The sequence below is a fragment of the Brassica napus genome, chromosome C6 (assembly GCF_020379485.1).
Source record: "Brassica napus cultivar Da-Ae chromosome C6, Da-Ae, whole genome shotgun sequence".
Taxonomy (NCBI): Eukaryota; Viridiplantae; Streptophyta; class Magnoliopsida; order Brassicales; family Brassicaceae; genus Brassica; species Brassica napus.
The window spans coordinates 47916705-47932875 of NC_063449.1; the positions used below are offsets into that span (position 1 = coordinate 47916705).

General features: G+C 36.6%; 6 protein-coding genes across 9 annotated transcripts; 3 read left to right on the forward strand and 3 right to left on the reverse strand.

The window, feature by feature from the left end:
• Window positions 1-2379: 2379 nt before the first annotated feature.
• Window positions 2380-3708, reverse strand: LOC106430731 (uncharacterized protein At2g39795, mitochondrial-like). The gene is made up of 3 exons (XM_013871522.3): window positions 3424-3708; window positions 2904-3226; window positions 2380-2798 (listed from the first exon to the last, which is right to left on the reverse strand). The coding sequence occupies exons 1-3, from the start codon at window positions 3664-3666 to the stop codon at window positions 2636-2638; spliced, it is 729 nt and encodes a 242-aa protein (XP_013726976.1). The 5' UTR covers window positions 3667-3708; the 3' UTR covers window positions 2380-2635.
• A 295-nt stretch (window positions 3709-4003) lies between these two features.
• On the forward strand, window positions 4004-6328 carry LOC106430700 (WD repeat-containing protein 76). The gene is made up of 4 exons (XM_013871487.3): window positions 4004-4952; window positions 5036-5445; window positions 5767-5865; window positions 5996-6328. Exons 1-4 carry the CDS (start codon window positions 4065-4067, stop codon window positions 6210-6212), a joined length of 1614 nt encoding a protein of 537 aa, XP_013726941.1. The 5' UTR covers window positions 4004-4064; the 3' UTR covers window positions 6213-6328.
• A 79-nt stretch (window positions 6329-6407) lies between these two features.
• LOC106430701 (WD repeat-containing protein 76) lies at window positions 6408-8599 on the forward strand. The gene is made up of 4 exons (XM_013871488.3): window positions 6408-7333; window positions 7417-7823; window positions 8074-8178; window positions 8274-8599. The coding sequence occupies exons 1-4, from the start codon at window positions 6506-6508 to the stop codon at window positions 8488-8490; spliced, it is 1557 nt and encodes a 518-aa protein (XP_013726942.1). The 5' UTR covers window positions 6408-6505; the 3' UTR covers window positions 8491-8599.
• Window positions 8600-8623: 24 nt separating this feature from the next.
• LOC106430702 lies at window positions 8624-9838 on the reverse strand. Its single transcript, XM_013871490.3, has 4 exons — window positions 9498-9838; window positions 9306-9355; window positions 9175-9227; window positions 8624-9062 (listed from the first exon to the last, which is right to left on the reverse strand). The coding sequence occupies exons 1-4, from the start codon at window positions 9746-9748 to the stop codon at window positions 8736-8738; spliced, it is 681 nt and encodes a 226-aa protein (XP_013726944.1). The 5' UTR covers window positions 9749-9838; the 3' UTR covers window positions 8624-8735.
• Window positions 9839-10894: 1056 nt separating this feature from the next.
• LOC106416362 (deSI-like protein At4g17486) lies at window positions 10895-12484 on the forward strand. Of its 2 annotated transcripts, none has more exons than XM_013857232.3 (3): window positions 10895-11226; window positions 11448-11747; window positions 12068-12484. In XM_013857232.3, the coding sequence occupies exons 1-3, from the start codon at window positions 11094-11096 to the stop codon at window positions 12331-12333; spliced, it is 699 nt and encodes a 232-aa protein (XP_013712686.1). In that variant the 5' UTR covers window positions 10895-11093; the 3' UTR covers window positions 12334-12484. The 2 variants fall into 2 exon arrangements, with proteins under 2 accessions (XP_013712686.1, XP_013712694.1); XM_013857240.3 differs by having other exon boundaries at window positions 10937-11226; window positions 11448-11735.
• A 593-nt stretch (window positions 12485-13077) lies between these two features.
• LOC106430772 (mitochondrial outer membrane protein porin of 34 kDa) lies at window positions 13078-15568 on the reverse strand. Of its 3 annotated transcripts, none has more exons than XM_013871575.3 (6): window positions 14870-15568; window positions 14530-14763; window positions 14266-14453; window positions 14092-14190; window positions 13648-13862; window positions 13078-13561 (listed from the first exon to the last, which is right to left on the reverse strand). In XM_013871575.3, the coding sequence occupies exons 2-6, from the start codon at window positions 14594-14596 to the stop codon at window positions 13285-13287; spliced, it is 846 nt and encodes a 281-aa protein (XP_013727029.1). In that variant the 5' UTR covers window positions 14597-14763; window positions 14870-15568; the 3' UTR covers window positions 13078-13284. The 3 variants fall into 3 exon arrangements, with proteins under 3 accessions (XP_013727029.1, XP_048617601.1, XP_013727028.1); XM_048761644.1 differs by having other exon boundaries at window positions 14530-14807; window positions 14963-15567; XM_013871574.3 differs by having other exon boundaries at window positions 14530-15567.
• Window positions 15569-16171: the final 603 nt, after the last annotated feature.

Consider the following 16171-nt stretch of genomic DNA (forward strand, 5'->3'; position numbering starts at 1 on the left):
TTTTATATATCTCAAATATGAAATTCAATATACTATTATTAAAATTTATAACCAATTATTTTATTTAAAAAATTATAATTGCGCTAGTTGTCTTTAGACAAAATTAATTAAGATATCTGAAAATATATATATATATATATATTTTTTGTCATCAACATAAATAGAGTCATGAAGACTTTGCAAACCAAGCTTTAAGATATCAGTGATTTTAAATTAGGAATATGAAACTTTTTATTTAATTTATAGATTTTTTTTAATTATCTGAAAAACTTTACAAAATCATTTTTACTTATTTTCTCATCTAAAATATTGTATTTACAAAATCATTTTTACTTATTTTCTCATCTAAAATATTGTATTTTCAAATTTCAAAACTTTAGCTAAGTCTGGACATATTTATCTGGAACCAAACCTAATCAACCATAAAGCAAGGCTAGGTTTGGATCATGTTAGTTATACTGGATTCTATATCTTTAGAACCGGAATGCCGAAACCGAACCAAAAACCGAATAGGTACATAAATTTTTATGATATAGTCTATATTTATAAATATTAACTATATTTGGTTTTAAAATAATCAAAATCATTTAAAAATATTATTTATAAGTAGAAATAGCTAAAAACTCTAGAATACTTTTTATCCAAAAAAATTAAAATTATCCGAACAATTTGAGTTTTTATTTGAGTCTAGATTAGTTAATCATATGAGTATAAGTATATTTTAACATTTTAATGAAATATTTTGGTCTTTTTGACTTTTATGTGATATATTTATGATAAAGCTTTTTGATGTTATTCTAAATTTTTTTGCTTAAAATAATTTAATAGAAAATGTACAAAACTAACTTAAAACATCTTTCTAAAGTTAAAAGAAAGAATTTATAATCCTTATTTTTTTTACCATAGCTCTTTTAAAACAAATATGTAAAAAAAATTCCAAAGCTTGTTTCCCCTTTTTGTTGCTCACCCAAAATAGGTGTGAGAAGACATTACACAATCATGTGTAAATATGACATAGAAAAATATAATATATTTTTTATTTGTTTTAAAAATTAGATTCGATTAAGTAAACACATGTACAGTACATAGACCACACCTTTTTTTCTTCTACTGCGTTTGATGTGCGTTCCACTTCCCGCACTCTTGCTTTATGTATTATTACATATTTTATATTTATTTTTTATATACAATTTATCAACTCAAAATTGTGTTGAATGGAAACACATATTTGGACCGCTACGTGCGTATTGGTGATCCGCAGTTAACATTCATAGCCTATATCAGCAAAACAAGATTTTACGTTTTTGTAAAAAATATAGTGGATGCACTGTGACTATCGAAGAGAGGTCCTACATGTAGTTAAAAGAAACAGACATTAATCCACAAGTGAAGAGTTGTTCGTCAGAGGTTGTTGTTTTCATCGCCATGTGACTATTAAAGTTAAATTTAAATTGTCCTTTTTAATCTAATCTAGTCACATCGCTATTATTATTTCACAATTCTATCACCATTTTAACCAATAATCTAATCTAATCTAATCTATTACAACTCTCAAGAAAATTATCTGCACTAATGCATATACTAATTTAACACTTGTTACTTGATATTTTATTTTGTATGATATGTGACCATGTGGGCGAGAGGGATCTATTATGAAAATTGATTATTATCTTGGATTTACTGAATTATAACCCAAAGATTCTGTGAAGTCTGCTTTGGGTGGGGTATGTATCAAGTTGATGTTTACATTAAAGTGATAATAATCATATAATAAAGCTAATCATTGCAATTAACAATCAACATTTCCCACAAATCATGATATTAACGATGCAGAAATCATGTTGTTACGCACAATAATTACCTTTACTAATCCCTCAGATTATCCTAATCCCTCATTATCCTAATCCCTCAGATTATCCTAATCCGTCATATCGATTAAGATTTGTATGTAGATACCACACAATCATGTTTCATAGTGGAAAAAGATCCAAAGTTCTGTAGAAAATGACAGTTTTCATAATCAAAAGCTTATTAGATACCAAATCAAATTCAAAAGAGAATATAGTAATTGCATCATACTATATCTCCTAATATTTTGTATAAAGCAAACCGAATTAACACACATCTAACTATAGTATATTGCATTCAGCTGGCTTGTCCCTTTAACTTCTGGTGTTTTACAGTGAATCCACACTAGGGAATAAAAAAAGAAGTAAAGAACACATCCATGGAGTTGCTCCTCTGTTAAGGAACACTAAGAATTGGTTCGGAAGTCACCAAAGTCGAACACAAGTGTTAGCTAGCAAGTTCCCTAAGGGGGAAAATTAAACTTACCCGAGAAGTCATCATTCTACAAACTTAACTTTAAAGCACTTTCAATGCAAACAAGAAACACCACGATTCCATTCTCACTAACATGTAAAAATGAAACAGTCTTGATCTGTCCATGCTAATAATTATGCATCAGGGAGTAGTTTTTACACAACCTGTAAGCTAAGAACCCAGCCAACAACAAAAAAAAACTGCAACTGAATTTATTAGTTGGAGAATATCCAAATCAAAGAGAGTCAAGTACTCTCACATACAGACTGCATTTATGAGGAACCAAGCAGTAGAAAGCCAAAGAGACTAATGTCTAATTCTTCTCGACATAAGATTTAACGCTTTCCATCCATCTAACGTACTCGAATTTACTTTTGTTCTTCATATAACGATGCAAGAAAACAGCAAGCTCGTCGCTTATACCTCTTTCCTCTAAAAACTGATAAAGAGCGTCTTGAAGCTCATCATCCAGTTCCCTGTAACAACCAAAAACAAACACACAATCACTTCATCTTTTTGCATAGTAGTCCTATATCTCTTTTTTTTTTGTTATGTTAAAGAAAAGAATGAGGTCAGCGTACTCAAACTCAGGTCCACCGTAGGAAGACGGCGAACTGTTGATGCCTTTACGAATACAGAGCTTTGATATCTCAATGTTATCTGGCCAAGCAGAACACATGATCTCCAAGGATTCACCAGAAATGCCCTTAGAGATGTTGACAACGAAAGTGATGTGAAGAATAAACTCAGGTTCAGTTCTGGTGGACTTTGAAGTCGGAACTGATCTATCAAACATGGTCGCCTCAACTTTAATGTCTTCTTTCTCCCCATACTTCCTCTTCAAGCTAATCCACTGCTCTCCAGGCCGTTCCTCCACAGTGAATGGACCATAACTGCTCGGAGACTGCAAACATATCCAATCAAAGTGATCAATCCCCAAACTGGAGAGGGCACTGTATCAACCTAAGTATTGCATATCACATGTACATAACTCTTATACCAAACTCAGATTCCAGGAAGGCTAAAGTATCTACCTTTCTGCCACCGAAATGGAATAATTAAGATTGAAAGCTTAAAGTATCAAGCTTTATTGGGCATTACCTGAAGAGGAGGCGAGTGATTGAGTTCGTAATCGATCTCATTACGGATGAGTCGGCAGATGTTTCCTTGGAAAGCTGATTTCTGCATTTCTGAGACGTAACTCCCCGAGCTTAGACATCTCCCTCCGATCAAAAAGTTCCGATTTTGAATCGTGGGTAAACCGATTTTAGGGTTCCGGTACGCAATCGAAGGGGACGAATCGGAGAAGACGGATCTTCTCAGACATCTGACGAATCGAGCCATTGACAGAGAGATGAGAGGAGAAATGACGACGATTCGTAGGGTTTAACAGTTTTTAAGAGATTTAATCGTACGGCTAATATCGCGCGTTATAGTTTGGGAGAAAGTAATCTACACCGTCGATTGAGATTAATAACAGTCAAAACAGAGATTCCATCGTACGGCCAGTATCGTGTGTTCTAGTTCGGAGAAAGTAATCTGAACCGTCAAAATAATGACATTTTCGTAAAATTAAGAAAATAATTTTTTTTTGGCGGTAAAATGCGATTCTCCCGCCCATCTCCGACCAATCAGGGATCTTCTTGTTTGATTGCTTTTCTTCTAGGGCTTTCAGGTTTAGTCCGAAGTTGCTTTTTTCCCTCTCTCTCTCTCTCTCTCTCTCTCTGCCTCACGGTGATTCAATGGCGACGGAGTACGAGCGGAAACGATTGGAGAACATCAGACGGAACGATGAGATGATGGCGGCGCTCAACGTCCGAGCCAAAGCTTCTCTTCTCACCGCCGCAACCAAACGCCCTCGAGAGGAATCTACTAAATCGTATAAGAAGAAGGAGAAGCCTGAAACACCGATTGTTATGCGGAAGTCTCTACGCACCAGAGGATTGGATCCAGATTCGGTCGGTTTACCCAATTGGTTCTCGGATTTTCCCAAACGTATTACTTCTCCTCCTTCCCAGTACTCGTCGGCGCCTCTGCAGAAATCATCGGCTCGTTTGTTGGCTCCTCTGCCCTTTGATAAGGCTTATGATGGAGAGGGGTCTTGTAAGAAATTGATCGAGACTATGTTGCGTTCTGCGAGTAAGTCTATTGATGATTCTCCTATAGATAGTAGCAGCACTAGGAGGAGATCTTCTCGCCTGTCTAATGCTGTTGTTCAAAAGGAAGAGTTAGTTTCATCTAGTTGTTTTGTGAAGAAGGTAGCTTTTGCCAAAAAGTCTTGTCGAGGAAAGATGGTTACTAAGGATGAGAATGATGATTCTCCTATGAGTTCTGGTAATGATTGTTTGAAGAAGGAAGTTGTTAAGCCTGAGAAGATTGAGTTTGATGGGGAGCCGTTGAGTTTAGAGCCGCATAACGTAGCACGTGTTGTTCCTGGGAGGATTTTGGTTGTAAAGTTAATACCTTGCCAGAATGTTAAGCTTGTTGCTGCTGGGGACAAACTTGGGAATGTTGGGTTTTGGAATTTGGATTGCCAGGGTGAGGAAGATGATGATGATGGGATCTATCTGTTCCGTCCTCACACTGCCCCAGTTTCATCTCTTGTGTTTCAGCAAAACTCTCTCTCAAAGGTACATTTTTTTATTTGTCTTGAAACTTTGGTTGGAGAAAGCTATCTCTTTTATTATTCCTAAGCTCTTTTTCGTTGGCGCAGGTTATTAGCAGCAGCTATGATGGTCTCATACGGTTGATGGATGTTGAGAAGTCGGTTTTTGATCTGGTTTATTCGAGCGATGATGCTATATTTTCCCTCTCGCAGAGACCTAATGATGAGCAAAGCTTGTACTTTAGTGCGGGATATGGAATGTTGAATGTATGGGACCTCCGAGCAGGAAAGTCAGTTTTCAATTGGGATGATTTACATGAACACAGGATAAACTCTATAGATTTCAGCTCGCAAAATCCCCATGTCATGGCTACAAGCTCCACAGATGGGAATGCTTGCCTTTGGGACTTGAGAAGCATAGGAGCTACAACACCGAAAACATTAAAGACTGTGAACCATTCTAGGGCGGTGCACTCTGCTTATTTCTCTCCTTCTGGTCTTTCACTTGCAACTACAAGGTAATTTTATTTTACTAATCAGATGATGTTTGTTTCGTTTGAAACATTAAGATATGCTCCACACTTGTTAAGGTTCATTATCTCTCTGCGTTTTGGTATATAAGTTGCACACTGCACTTGAGTGTTTAAAATCAATTACTCATAAAGAAATCCTTGATGGTTACTAATCTCGTAAAGCTTACCGACAACTTAGAGGAGGTCAAACATGTGTATTGTGAAACTGATTTTATGTAGCTCCCTTGTGTGTGTATACTTCTTTTCAGCATCGGTTAAATGTGGAATGCTAATGTTTGTTACGCTCTTGCCTTGTTTTCCTTGTAGCGTTGACAACTATATTGGTTTACTAAGTGGCACCAATTTTGAGGATATCTCCATGATATCTCACGACAATGCCACCAACAGGTGGATCTCTACTTTCAGGTATTGCTCCACACCCTAATAAGCTCTCAGTTCCAGTACACCTATGAGTATTGAGACACTCATTTTCCACATTTATGAGAAAATGAAAAGTGGGCATTGCTCTCATCGTCTGTTTTTTTTTTATTTGCAGGGGAGTATGGGGATGGGATGACTCATACATCTTTGTGGGCAATCGTCCTTCAAAAGGAATAGATGTGATCTCAACGAAACTAAAGAGAACAGTGAAGGAACTGCAAGACCCTCTAATGAAAGCTATTCCTTGCAGAATCCATTGCCATCCTCTTAGTGTTGGGGTGCTTGCAGGATCCACAGCTGGAGGACAGGTCTATGTTTGGACACCAAAGTAACCATATTTTTCAATCAGCATGAGTTGTTAGTGTGTTATTTGTTTGGAACTGGTTTACTACTGTAGATGTAATAACTTTTGAAGTTAAATATCTCGAGCGTTCTAGTTTCGGAGAAAGTAAATCTGGACCGTCCAAAATAATGAAAATTTAGTAATTTAAACAATAACAATAAAATAATTTTTTTATTGGCGGCAAATGCGATTCTTCAGCCCCTTCCTTCTCCGACCAATCAGGAGTGTTGTTGTTAGGTCTTTAAAGCTCGAGTGCGAAGAGACACTTTCTTTGACGCTTGAATGGCGACGGAGTTCGAGCGGAAGAGATTGGAGAACATCAGGCGGAACGATGAGATGTTGGCGGCTCTCAACGTCCGTGCGAAAGCTTCTCTTCTCACCGCCGCAACGAAACGACCTCGAGACGAATCTACTAAGTCTTTGAAGAAGAAGGAGAAGCCTATTGTTATACGGAAGTCTCTACGCACCAGAGGTTTGAATCCAGATTCCGTTGGCTTACCCTATCGGTTCTCAGGTGATCCCAAACGTATGGCTCCTCCTCCTCAGAAATTAAAGGCTCGTCTTCCCTTTGATAAGGCTTATGGTGGAGAGGGCTCTTATAAGAAGTTCGTTGAGACTGTGTTGGGCACAACTGCGAGTAACTCTATGGTTAAGGATGATTCTCCTATAGATTGTAGCAGCACTAGGAGAAGATCTTCTCGCCTGTCTAATGTTAACAAGGCAGAGTCAGTTTCATCTAGTGATTATGTGAAGAAGGAAGCTTTTGTCAAGAAGCCTTGTGGAGGAAAATTAATTACTAAGGATGAGAGTGATGATTGTTTGAACAAGGAAGCTTCTGGGGTTATGACTGAGAGCATTGAGTTTGAGGAGGGTGGTTCTGGCACGGGACCGTTGAGTTTAGAATCGAATAACGTAGCACGTGTTGTTCCTGGGAGGGTTTTTGTTGTAAAGTTCATGCCTTGCCAGAACGTTAAGCTGGTTGCTGCAGGGGACAAACTTGGCAATGTTGGCTTTTGGAATTTGGATGGGGAGGATGATGGGATCTATCTGTTCCATCCTCACACTGCCCCAGTTTCATCTCTAGTGTTCCATCAAAACTCTTTCTCAAAGGCGAGTTTTGTCTTGATTGAAACTTTGGTTGGAGAAAGTTATCTCTTTTGTTATTACTTAGCTTTTTTTTTCCGTTGATGCAGGTTATTAGTAGCAGCTATGATGGTCTCATACGTTTGATGGATGTTGGAAAGTCGGTTTTTGATCTGGTTTATTCGAGCGATGATGCTATATATTCCCTCTCCCAGAGGCCTAATGATGAGCAAAGCTTGTACTTCTCTGAGGGACATGGAATGTTGAATGTATGGGACCTCCGAGCAGGAAAGTCAGTTTTCAATTGGGGTTTGCATGAACACAGGATAAACACTATAGACTTCAACCCGCAAAATCCTCATGTCATGGCTACAAGTTCCAAAGATGGGACTGCTTGCCTTTGGGACTTGAGAAGCATGGGAGCTACAAAACCAAAAACATTAAGGACTGTGACTCATTCCAAAACTGTGCACTCTGCTTATTTCTCACCCACTGGCCTTTCACTTGCAACTACAAGGTATCTTGTCGTTTTTTTCTCCTCAGTCTGCTCAATACATTTACTTTGTGGAACTACAAACATCGGTTTTACTTGTTTATAAGAAATCACATAAAGATGTTGTTTGTTTTGTTGAAACATTAGTATATACTCCACACTTGTTGAGGTTCATTAACTCTCTGCGTTTTGGTAAAATGTGGAATGCTAGTGGCTGTTTTACGTTCCCTGTCTGGTGTTTGATTGTGAAACTCTTGCCTTGTTTCCTTTGTAGCGTTGACAACTATATTGGTATTCTAAGTGGCGCCAATTTTGAGGATACTTCCATGATCTATCACGATAATTGTAATACTACCAACAAGTGGATCTCCACTTTCAGGTATTGCACTATTCCTGTGACCACTGGCACACTTGCTATTTTTATGGGAAAATGAAACGTAGGCATTGCTCTCATCGACTGTTTATAATTTGCAGGGGAGTGTGGGGTTGGGATGATTCATACATCTTTGTGGGCAACCGTCCTTCAAAAGGAATTGATGTGATCTCTACTAAACTAAAGAGAACAGTGAAGGAACTGCATGACCCACTTATGAAAGTTCTTCCTTGCAGAATCCATTGTCATCCTCTTAGTGTTGGGGTGCTTGCAGGATCCACTGCTGCAGGGCAGGTCTATGTTTGGACACCAAAGTAACCATTTTCAATAGGCGTGAGTTGTTAGTGTGGTTTTTGTTGTGTCAGCACCCAAATGTTATTATCTGTTTGGTTCTAATAACTTAAAGTAAATTAACTCCTTGCGTTTACGTAATCATCCTGAAGCGAGCAAGCAAAATAAGAGAATTGCATTGACTAATGCTTTAGTTCCAAAAGCAAACAAAACCACCCACATAAGAGTATAATCCTTCTTCATCTACCAACTAAGTTTCCTTTCTAATAATCTCACTGAGGCCTAGGAGAATCGACATTTGTTTGATTCTCAACAGGCTTATGTACATTGCCCTTCTGTTCCACATTATTCGGTTTTGATTCTTCTTTTGGTGGGGGTTTAGTAGATTGGTCTCCTTGTGTTTTGGTTGGAGCATTCCCTGAAGGTTTCTTTGCTTCCGAAACAATCTCTTTTATTGTCTCTTCGATTTTTCCCAGTCTCTGTTTCATCTCCATTAGCTCATCCTGAGACTTGGTTGCTGCTGCTTCTTCTAAGGCCTTCTTTTCAGCTTCTTCCTTCTCTTTCTTTTCATCTTCTTTACTCTTCTTCTCCCCAAGTTCCTGAACATACAAGCAACATTGGCCAGGATAATGACATGGAGGACAGAAACCATTAAAACATAGATATCTCTCAGGATATCAGTTTGGTAATGAACAAGAAATGAAAACTGACAGCGTCCATGATCTTCATTTTACGGCGAGCATATTGAGCAACCAGATACACAGCTGTTACAAGGAAAACAAAGCAACATTGAGATCCTTAACACTTAGGAGAGATACTTAAGGGGGTGAACTGAGAGATACCTAGAGAGGGCAAGCAGACGATAATGAATTGCACCACATGCCAGTCAAGCCTAACACACGAGTAAAACCCATATGAACTAACCAGCACAAGAACTCTAACTTACTCTAAGAGATAGTTTCAGAACCTCAGCCTAAAGAAGCTAACTTTTTTACACAGTTCTAAAGTTGTGAGCTTTAAGGCAGAGAAAGTACCCAAATTTATTCTTCTTGGGTGGTTCAGTGAACAAGATCTTCGCAGCTGTCACGAAATCGAGCTTATCCAGTTTCTTGTACGTCTCATCGTAGCGAGAAACAACAACATTAGATTCAGTCTCGCTGTGCTGAGCAACAACACTAGATTCCGTCTTCTTCCCACCGTTCTCTCCTTTAGTGCAGAGACGTCGGATCCTGTAGTGTCTCAACCGGGTCGCCAATCCGACCCACGAGCCTCTGCCGCGAAGCATCCTAATTTCTCCCCGGCGACTACAGCTCCACTACGACGACTCTGCAACTCGAATAGAACCGGGTCTCAAGTCACGGGTTGATTCACTTATACCAACCGGTTCCGATACGATTTTTAAAAATATAAACCGGTTAGATCTTAATGAAGCTGTGATCTGGGATCTAATCAAAACCAGTATCTTTGTCAATATTTTTTTCCAATAGTCTCTTTCACTTTGCCTTGTTTTTTCCAGCTTTGGTGACTGTTTGTTAGCTATGATGTGGACCTCTTTTTATCAAATTATTTTTCTAACTATTAATTTTAAACTTTTATATTATGATGCCTTAGGGAAACGTATTATCTTGGATTTAACCAAGGCAAATTAGTGGCATGCCTCAACACATTTCATTTTTTTTTGCAAGATAGAGAAAAGTTGAACTTTTCATACATCACTTTGGTTTAGAGTATTTAAAACATCTTACATTTTATTATATAACTTTATATACTTAAAAGAATATGGTTTGCTTCAGAAAATAGCAAATGCTTTAAACAGAAAATTGATTGCCTAAAGAATATAAAGAAAAGGAAGATTATTGGTTTTGGTGGATAAATACACATAGATTCATGATTAGGAGTATCATTTATTTTTCCACAAATCGTTTATTTGTGTACTATCACATACTTTTGCACCATAATTAGCCGCACTACTTAATTTAAAATGATTACTCAATTTCAAGTCAATTTGAAAGGAAAAAAAAGGGTGGTCTCTAGACAAAAGTTGAGCCAAAGATAACGAATATTAAGCTTTATATTGGACCCCATAATAGACTGTAAATTATTAAAGCATCATACCGCCAAATATTAATTTAGGTTTTTTAGGCAAACCATTAAATAAAACGATTCTGGTAACTGAGCCGTATATGTATTTAATATGAAATAAATAATCATAACATGGCAAGGGAAAATAAAGTAAATAACAATAAACAAAACGTATTCATTTATGGAAGTAAATATGATTAGGCATTGTTTAATCAATAATCTCAAGACTAATTAATAATGCTCCTTCTCCTTCCTTTAACTTCTTAATCGAAAAGTGTAAACATAATTAGCATTGGAAATCTCAAAAGACGAGTCATTGGCATTTTGTGTAATTACGTTAAAGTGGAAAGGGTAAATAAATTGTCATCAACTCAGACAGTTTATATAGAACCAAGTCTTCTTCTTCCACCTCAAGAACTCCCGTCCGGCTGCTCTCTGCCGCCGGCAATACTCTCTCTCTCCGGTGGTCAAAGAAGTTTGAGTAATGGCGTTGAATCTTTAGTGGTAAGCGTTAAACCTTGAAAAGAAAGAGAGGGAAGAAATTGAAAATGCTGTGCCGGAAAAACTCAAGCGTGGTGGATAGAGGAAACGTTCCGGTTTATCTCAATGTCTACGATCTAACTCCCATCAATGGCTATGCTTACTGGTTTGGTCTTGGCGTTTACCATTCTGGTGTTGAAGGTTAGTCTTTTTTTTGGTTCCTGAGTTTTAGAATCTTTTTTAAACTTCATCTTTAGATCTAAATAATGCTCTTAATATTACATAGAATATCATTTTAGATCGAAGTTTCTTGGGATTTGAAGTTAATTCGTCGTTTAAATTCAAAAGTGTTGGCTTTCAATTTTCAAGAACTTGACTTTCGAATTATCTAAAAATATTATTTGTTTTTTTTTTTTGGGTAGTTCATGGTATAGAGTATGCATATGGAGCTCATGAATATCCAAGTACGGGCATTTTCGAAGGGGAACCGAAGCAATGCGAAGGGTTTACGTTTAGGAAATCGATTTTGATTGGTAAAACGGATCTTGGGCCTTTGGAAGTGAGAGCTACGATGGAGGAGCTTTCGGAGATTTACAAAGGAAGCTCTTACAACCTCATCACCAAGAACTGCAACCACTTCTGCGATGAGATTTGTATTAAGTTAACCGGGAATCCAATTCCTAGTTGGGTTAACCGGCTTGCAAGAATCGGTAAACTCTCTGGTAACACTCCCTTCAATCTTTACGGTTTAGTTTCTTTCTTACTGAAGACGTCAGTACAGTAGTGGCCTACTTTTAAAGTCTTAGCCTTTGGTTACAATGTAGACTAAAATATGAACTAAGTTTTTGCTTGAAATGTTCGATCTTTATGCTTAAGATCCAAGTTTAGCTTCTGGGTTTATTGATAAATACGTTTTCTGATTGATAAGAAGAGCTTGGAAGCTAAGACATGACTTTGGGTTAGGCTTAAAGTTTCCATTTTTAGGGAAAAGGACTCTGTTTTCTGTGCTCTGAAGTTGAATTGCTCTGTTTTAAAATGGTAGGATTCATGTGCAACTGTGTGCTTCCTGCGACCATAAACGCGACCAAGCTCGGTAATAACCGAATCAATCAAGACAAGTCATGTGAAGCAGAGACTGAGAAGAAGAAACTGACGGGTGGATCGAGCAGAGAGAGCTCTACGACGATTGATACTCCGTCGTCGTCATCTTCGTCTCCATCAGTTCAAGTTCGTGGTCGAAGCAGGAAAAGGCGTCCTCGTGCTATGCATCCTTCATCGCCAGTGATTCTCGGATCTTCCACCGTTTGATTTGCTTTGTTGTTATACAAAATCTTCTCTGTTTTTTTCTTTCACCTAATTGCGATTGTGCTTTGTAATCTTGTTAATATGCAAAGAACCCTTATTTTTCTGTAATCTTATTTACACTTTCAGTTTTTGGATACAATTTTTTACACAATTATATTTATATATCAAATTCAAGTCTCAGTAATCAGAGACATGGAATGATAAAGTGAAGAAGCATCAATCTATGGACTTGTTTTTTATGAAATTAAATGAGAATATATTCCATACACTTTTTTAGATTGATTAATATATTACTTTCGGCAGTATCTATTTAAGAACTAATGAAAAGCAAATATGCCTGATAATAGAACATGAGGAGCCAACACCAAACTTAAGAATAAGAGCAGAAAGTTTTAATACAGAACACATATTTATGTAGGAAGCATTATTTGTTCACAAGGGTAACAATAAATCATATTTTGAAGGGTAACAGCTTAAGACTCAGACCTGACAGAAGCAATTCGCATATTTCTTCTGCCATCTTTTTGAGTATGCCATCAAACAAGCAAGAGAGCTTGTGTAAGTTTAGTTGTGTCCTTGTTAACCAGTGATAATGAGTTTAGTGCTTCTCATTTGATCCTGATAATGAGTTCAACCCAAATTTAAGTGGTCAGCTCGCTCTTTCCTACAACTTAAATTTAGTAACAGTGACCGCAACAGCCTTGTTAAAGGCGTCGCCAAGGTTTGGAGCTTCCAAGAAACTAGAAGTTACCAGTAATATATTCACATAAGATATAATTGCCAACTAAAGAGATTCTTAAACAAAGTAAGAAATCACAGTTTACAGAATACTAAATGTCAAAATAGAACAAATTGTCATACTTGAACCAAGATAATAAAAGAGAATTACAAAGACTAAACATAGATGATCAGATGAGGAGGCACTGAAGATGTTTTTGCTATTTTGTAAGAGTTTCAGAAGCTGAGGGCAATACCCAATCCAATCCTAGGCAAATAGGCAGGTCTGAACTCTCCCAACACCCTCATGAAATACCACTGAAAAATGGCACTAACTTGTCCAGTGTTGTCAGCTCGAGCCTTCAACCAAAGGTGTGGATCAAGTCTATGTTCCACACCCAAGGTAAGAACAGGTACTTGGTCGATGAAGGAGTACCTAAACTGAGCCCCAAAAGACGTGTCGGAGTTGACCAATTGATGATACGATGCCACTAACACATGCGCCATTTCATTCCTAAGGAATGGATATAAACAGAAGGAAAAAATTAAAACAAACAATATGTAAAGGAAATAAACAAAAAATGGGCAGATTTTTCTTACATAGCAATAGACGACGTCCTCCTTTCTGCGGTCGTATATGCAAAAGCTCCATCAAACTTTGTGACATTAAGGTTGTTTGTATGGAGTAGCAAATCTAATCCCAAGGAAAGATTCTTCGTGCCAATTACCGAAGAAACACCGATATTGGTGTCATGAAATAATCCTCCAATGCTAGCTTTAAAGCTAGCATAATCGTGCATGAATTGCACTTGTAACTGTTAAAAATAATTAAACATTTTCAAACACAGAGAAAATATATCAAAATCTCAACAGAGTTTTTCTTATTGCTTAAAGACATTGCAGAGACAGAGTATATTAAATAGAACGAGACTTGCTAGACCCTACCGATAGGACTAAGAAGTACTAACCAATTTACAAAACCAGTTACTAGAAGCAAAGATCTGTTTTATTGACAAGAAACAGAGGGATAAATGGACAATGTACCTTGCCAGAATTAGCAATTGCAGTGTCAAATTCTGATACTGCGGACAAACCGGGAAGAACTCTGAAGGCAATTTGATTAATTGTGGATTTGAAAGCCAGCTGCAAAACAAGCAAAACTAAATCATTAATATCAAATCATATTTTACAGAGTGAGAAAATTGAAAACCGACTCACAGTAGAGTTAGTACGAATGGTGAATTCATTAGTCACACTTTTGACAGACCAAGAAAATCGCCCTTCCCCAAGAAATATGTCATTTGGACTGATAGCAAGCAAATCATTTTGATGGGTCAAATAGGCAGAGAAAGGGTGCTTATCTAGACGAAATTTACTGCACACAGGAAAGTCTTCAAACAGAAGATCTGCATTTACACAAACACAAAATGACAAATCGAACTATAACAAACCAGGGTAAGCAAAGGGATTATTAGCATATACCTCTTGCTTTTCTGCCAATATCAGAGTAGCACCCAGGTTGAGAGTCCCTTGGAAAGTAATGATCCATGAACTCTCATATGGGTACAGAGATGTGTACTCACCAAATTTCCAATGCGAAATCAAAGCACCCGATGAAACAAGAGTCAATGGACACAGGGATTTGAGCAAAAAATCTGTGATTTTCTTTCTTCTTAAGAAGATTATCCTGGTAGGGGGATTCAGCGACATTGATACCTCAAGAGTTCATCAAAATAGGAATAAAACTTTCTGAATTAGAGCTTATCGATAATAATAATAATAATAAAAGGATGTAGACTAAAGATAACACGAATTAGGGTACCGCTCGTCTATCTCCAAGGTCTCGGTAACGGATTTCGACCTGGCAGAGTCAAGGTACTCCGGCGTGACTGAACTGAGGAACGCCCTCTTGGGCTTTATCATTCATGTTAATGAAATCAAAACAATCTTGGACCTATCTAAACATTGTAATGCCCTCTTGGGCTATTCACGTAATTTATCAATAGCCACATCTGTAATTCTGATATATATGAGAACACAACACACTATTTCTAAACGATCAAGTAGATAAATCTATTGAGATAGATGGAAAATAAAACTGCTAACATAAAAAAAGATCCATAAACATATTATCAATTGTTACATAAAATGTAAAATGATAAGCACCATAAGATCTATGAAAACATATAAGCCAATAGGCACATATATAAATGAGACAAAACTAAAACTTATATTATCAATAGGGTAAACATAGATCATGGACCTTGTACAAAAAAAAAAAATTGAAACATCAAAATCGGATCAAATAATCATGTTGACTAAGAACATATGATAAATAGTTTCATAATCATTAGTAACATATATGTAAAATGACAAGAACCATAAGATCTATAAAAACATACAAGCAATAATAAATGATATGCTTTAATTAGCTACCACTGATGCATTAGGATTTGTTCGCAAATACTATTTGTATCCCATCTATCATTATTAACCTAATGAAATTAACATACTTATCAAAAAAAAAAAAAAAAAAAAAAAAAAGTAAAGGATATAAATGAAAAAGGAAGAACTCAAATTCATTGATATACATAAGCAATTAAAATTTGAAAATGATATAGATGATAACCCTTGAGATATAGAACAGAAAATTGCAACATCAAAATCAGATCAAATACATTATATCTACTAGGATCCGCAAACAATTAAAATTTGGAAAGTCAGATCGGATCAAATTCATCATATCCACTGAGATCCATGAACAAGAACAATTGCAGGCACAATCGGATCAAACTGATCAGATCCATAGTTGATCAAAGAATAAAAAAATCGCATATGATAGAAAAAATGTGAAAAAGCTAATAAAGAAATCTCCGATATATAAAACATATATACATATATGTGAAAACATTGAAGAACAGAAACTGCATAGCTTAGTAAATATCTGAACATGTATGAATATGTACATAATCTTATCATACATCTATCAACAACAAATAAAAGTTTATGAAGTAAACAGAGAATTTTTAGATTTGACTTTAGAAGAGATTAGATCCCTAAGACAGAACACAAAAAAAAAAAAAAAAAGTTTATGACGTAAACAGAGAATTTGTAGATTTGACTT

Bases quoted from the DNA above. Each gene is read 5' to 3' on its own strand.
- LOC106430731 (XM_013871522.3), bottom strand. From the start codon at position 3,666: ATGGCTCGATTCGTCAGATGTCTGAGAAGATCCGTCTTCTCCGATTCG. The intron at 3,227-3,423 runs GTAATGCCCAAT...ATATGTTTGCAG, and splicing joins ATCACTCGCCTCCTCTTCAG to TCTCCGAGCAGTTATGGTCC. The intron at 2,799-2,903 runs GTACGCTGACCT...TGGTTGTTACAG, and splicing joins TACGGTGGACCTGAGTTTGA to GGAACTGGATGATGAGCTTC.
- LOC106430700 (XM_013871487.3), top strand. From the start codon at position 4,065: ATGGCGACGGAGTACGAGCGGAAACGATTGGAGAACATCAGACGGAAC. The intron at 4,953-5,035 runs GTACATTTTTTT...TCGTTGGCGCAG, and splicing joins AGCAAAACTCTCTCTCAAAG to GTTATTAGCAGCAGCTATGA. The intron at 5,866-5,995 runs GTATTGCTCCAC...TTTTATTTGCAG, and splicing joins AGGTGGATCTCTACTTTCAG to GGGAGTATGGGGATGGGATG.
- LOC106430701 (XM_013871488.3), top strand. From the start codon at position 6,506: ATGGCGACGGAGTTCGAGCGGAAGAGATTGGAGAACATCAGGCGGAAC. The intron at 7,334-7,416 runs GCGAGTTTTGTC...CCGTTGATGCAG, and splicing joins ATCAAAACTCTTTCTCAAAG to GTTATTAGTAGCAGCTATGA. The intron at 8,179-8,273 runs GTATTGCACTAT...TATAATTTGCAG, and splicing joins AAGTGGATCTCCACTTTCAG to GGGAGTGTGGGGTTGGGATG.
- LOC106430702 (XM_013871490.3), bottom strand. From the start codon at position 9,748: ATGCTTCGCGGCAGAGGCTCGTGGGTCGGATTGGCGACCCGGTTGAGA. The intron at 9,228-9,305 runs GTATCTCTCAGT...TCCTTGTAACAG, and splicing joins CGTCTGCTTGCCCTCTCTAG to CTGTGTATCTGGTTGCTCAA. The intron at 9,063-9,174 runs GTCAGTTTTCAT...TTGTATGTTCAG, and splicing joins AAATGAAGATCATGGACGCT to GAACTTGGGGAGAAGAAGAG.
- LOC106416362 (XM_013857232.3), top strand. From the start codon at position 11,094: ATGCTGTGCCGGAAAAACTCAAGCGTGGTGGATAGAGGAAACGTTCCG. The intron at 11,227-11,447 runs GTTAGTCTTTTT...TTTTTTGGGTAG, and splicing joins TTACCATTCTGGTGTTGAAG to TTCATGGTATAGAGTATGCA. The intron at 11,748-12,067 runs GTAACACTCCCT...TTAAAATGGTAG, and splicing joins AAGAATCGGTAAACTCTCTG to GATTCATGTGCAACTGTGTG.
- LOC106430772 (XM_013871575.3), bottom strand. From the start codon at position 14,596: ATGGATCATTACTTTCCAAGGGACTCTCAACCTGGGTGCTACTCTGAT. The intron at 14,191-14,265 runs GTGAGTCGGTTT...CTTGTTTTGCAG, and splicing joins CCATTCGTACTAACTCTACT to CTGGCTTTCAAATCCACAAT. The intron at 13,863-14,091 runs GTACATTGTCCA...TATTTTTAACAG, and splicing joins CAATTGCTAATTCTGGCAAG to TTACAAGTGCAATTCATGCA.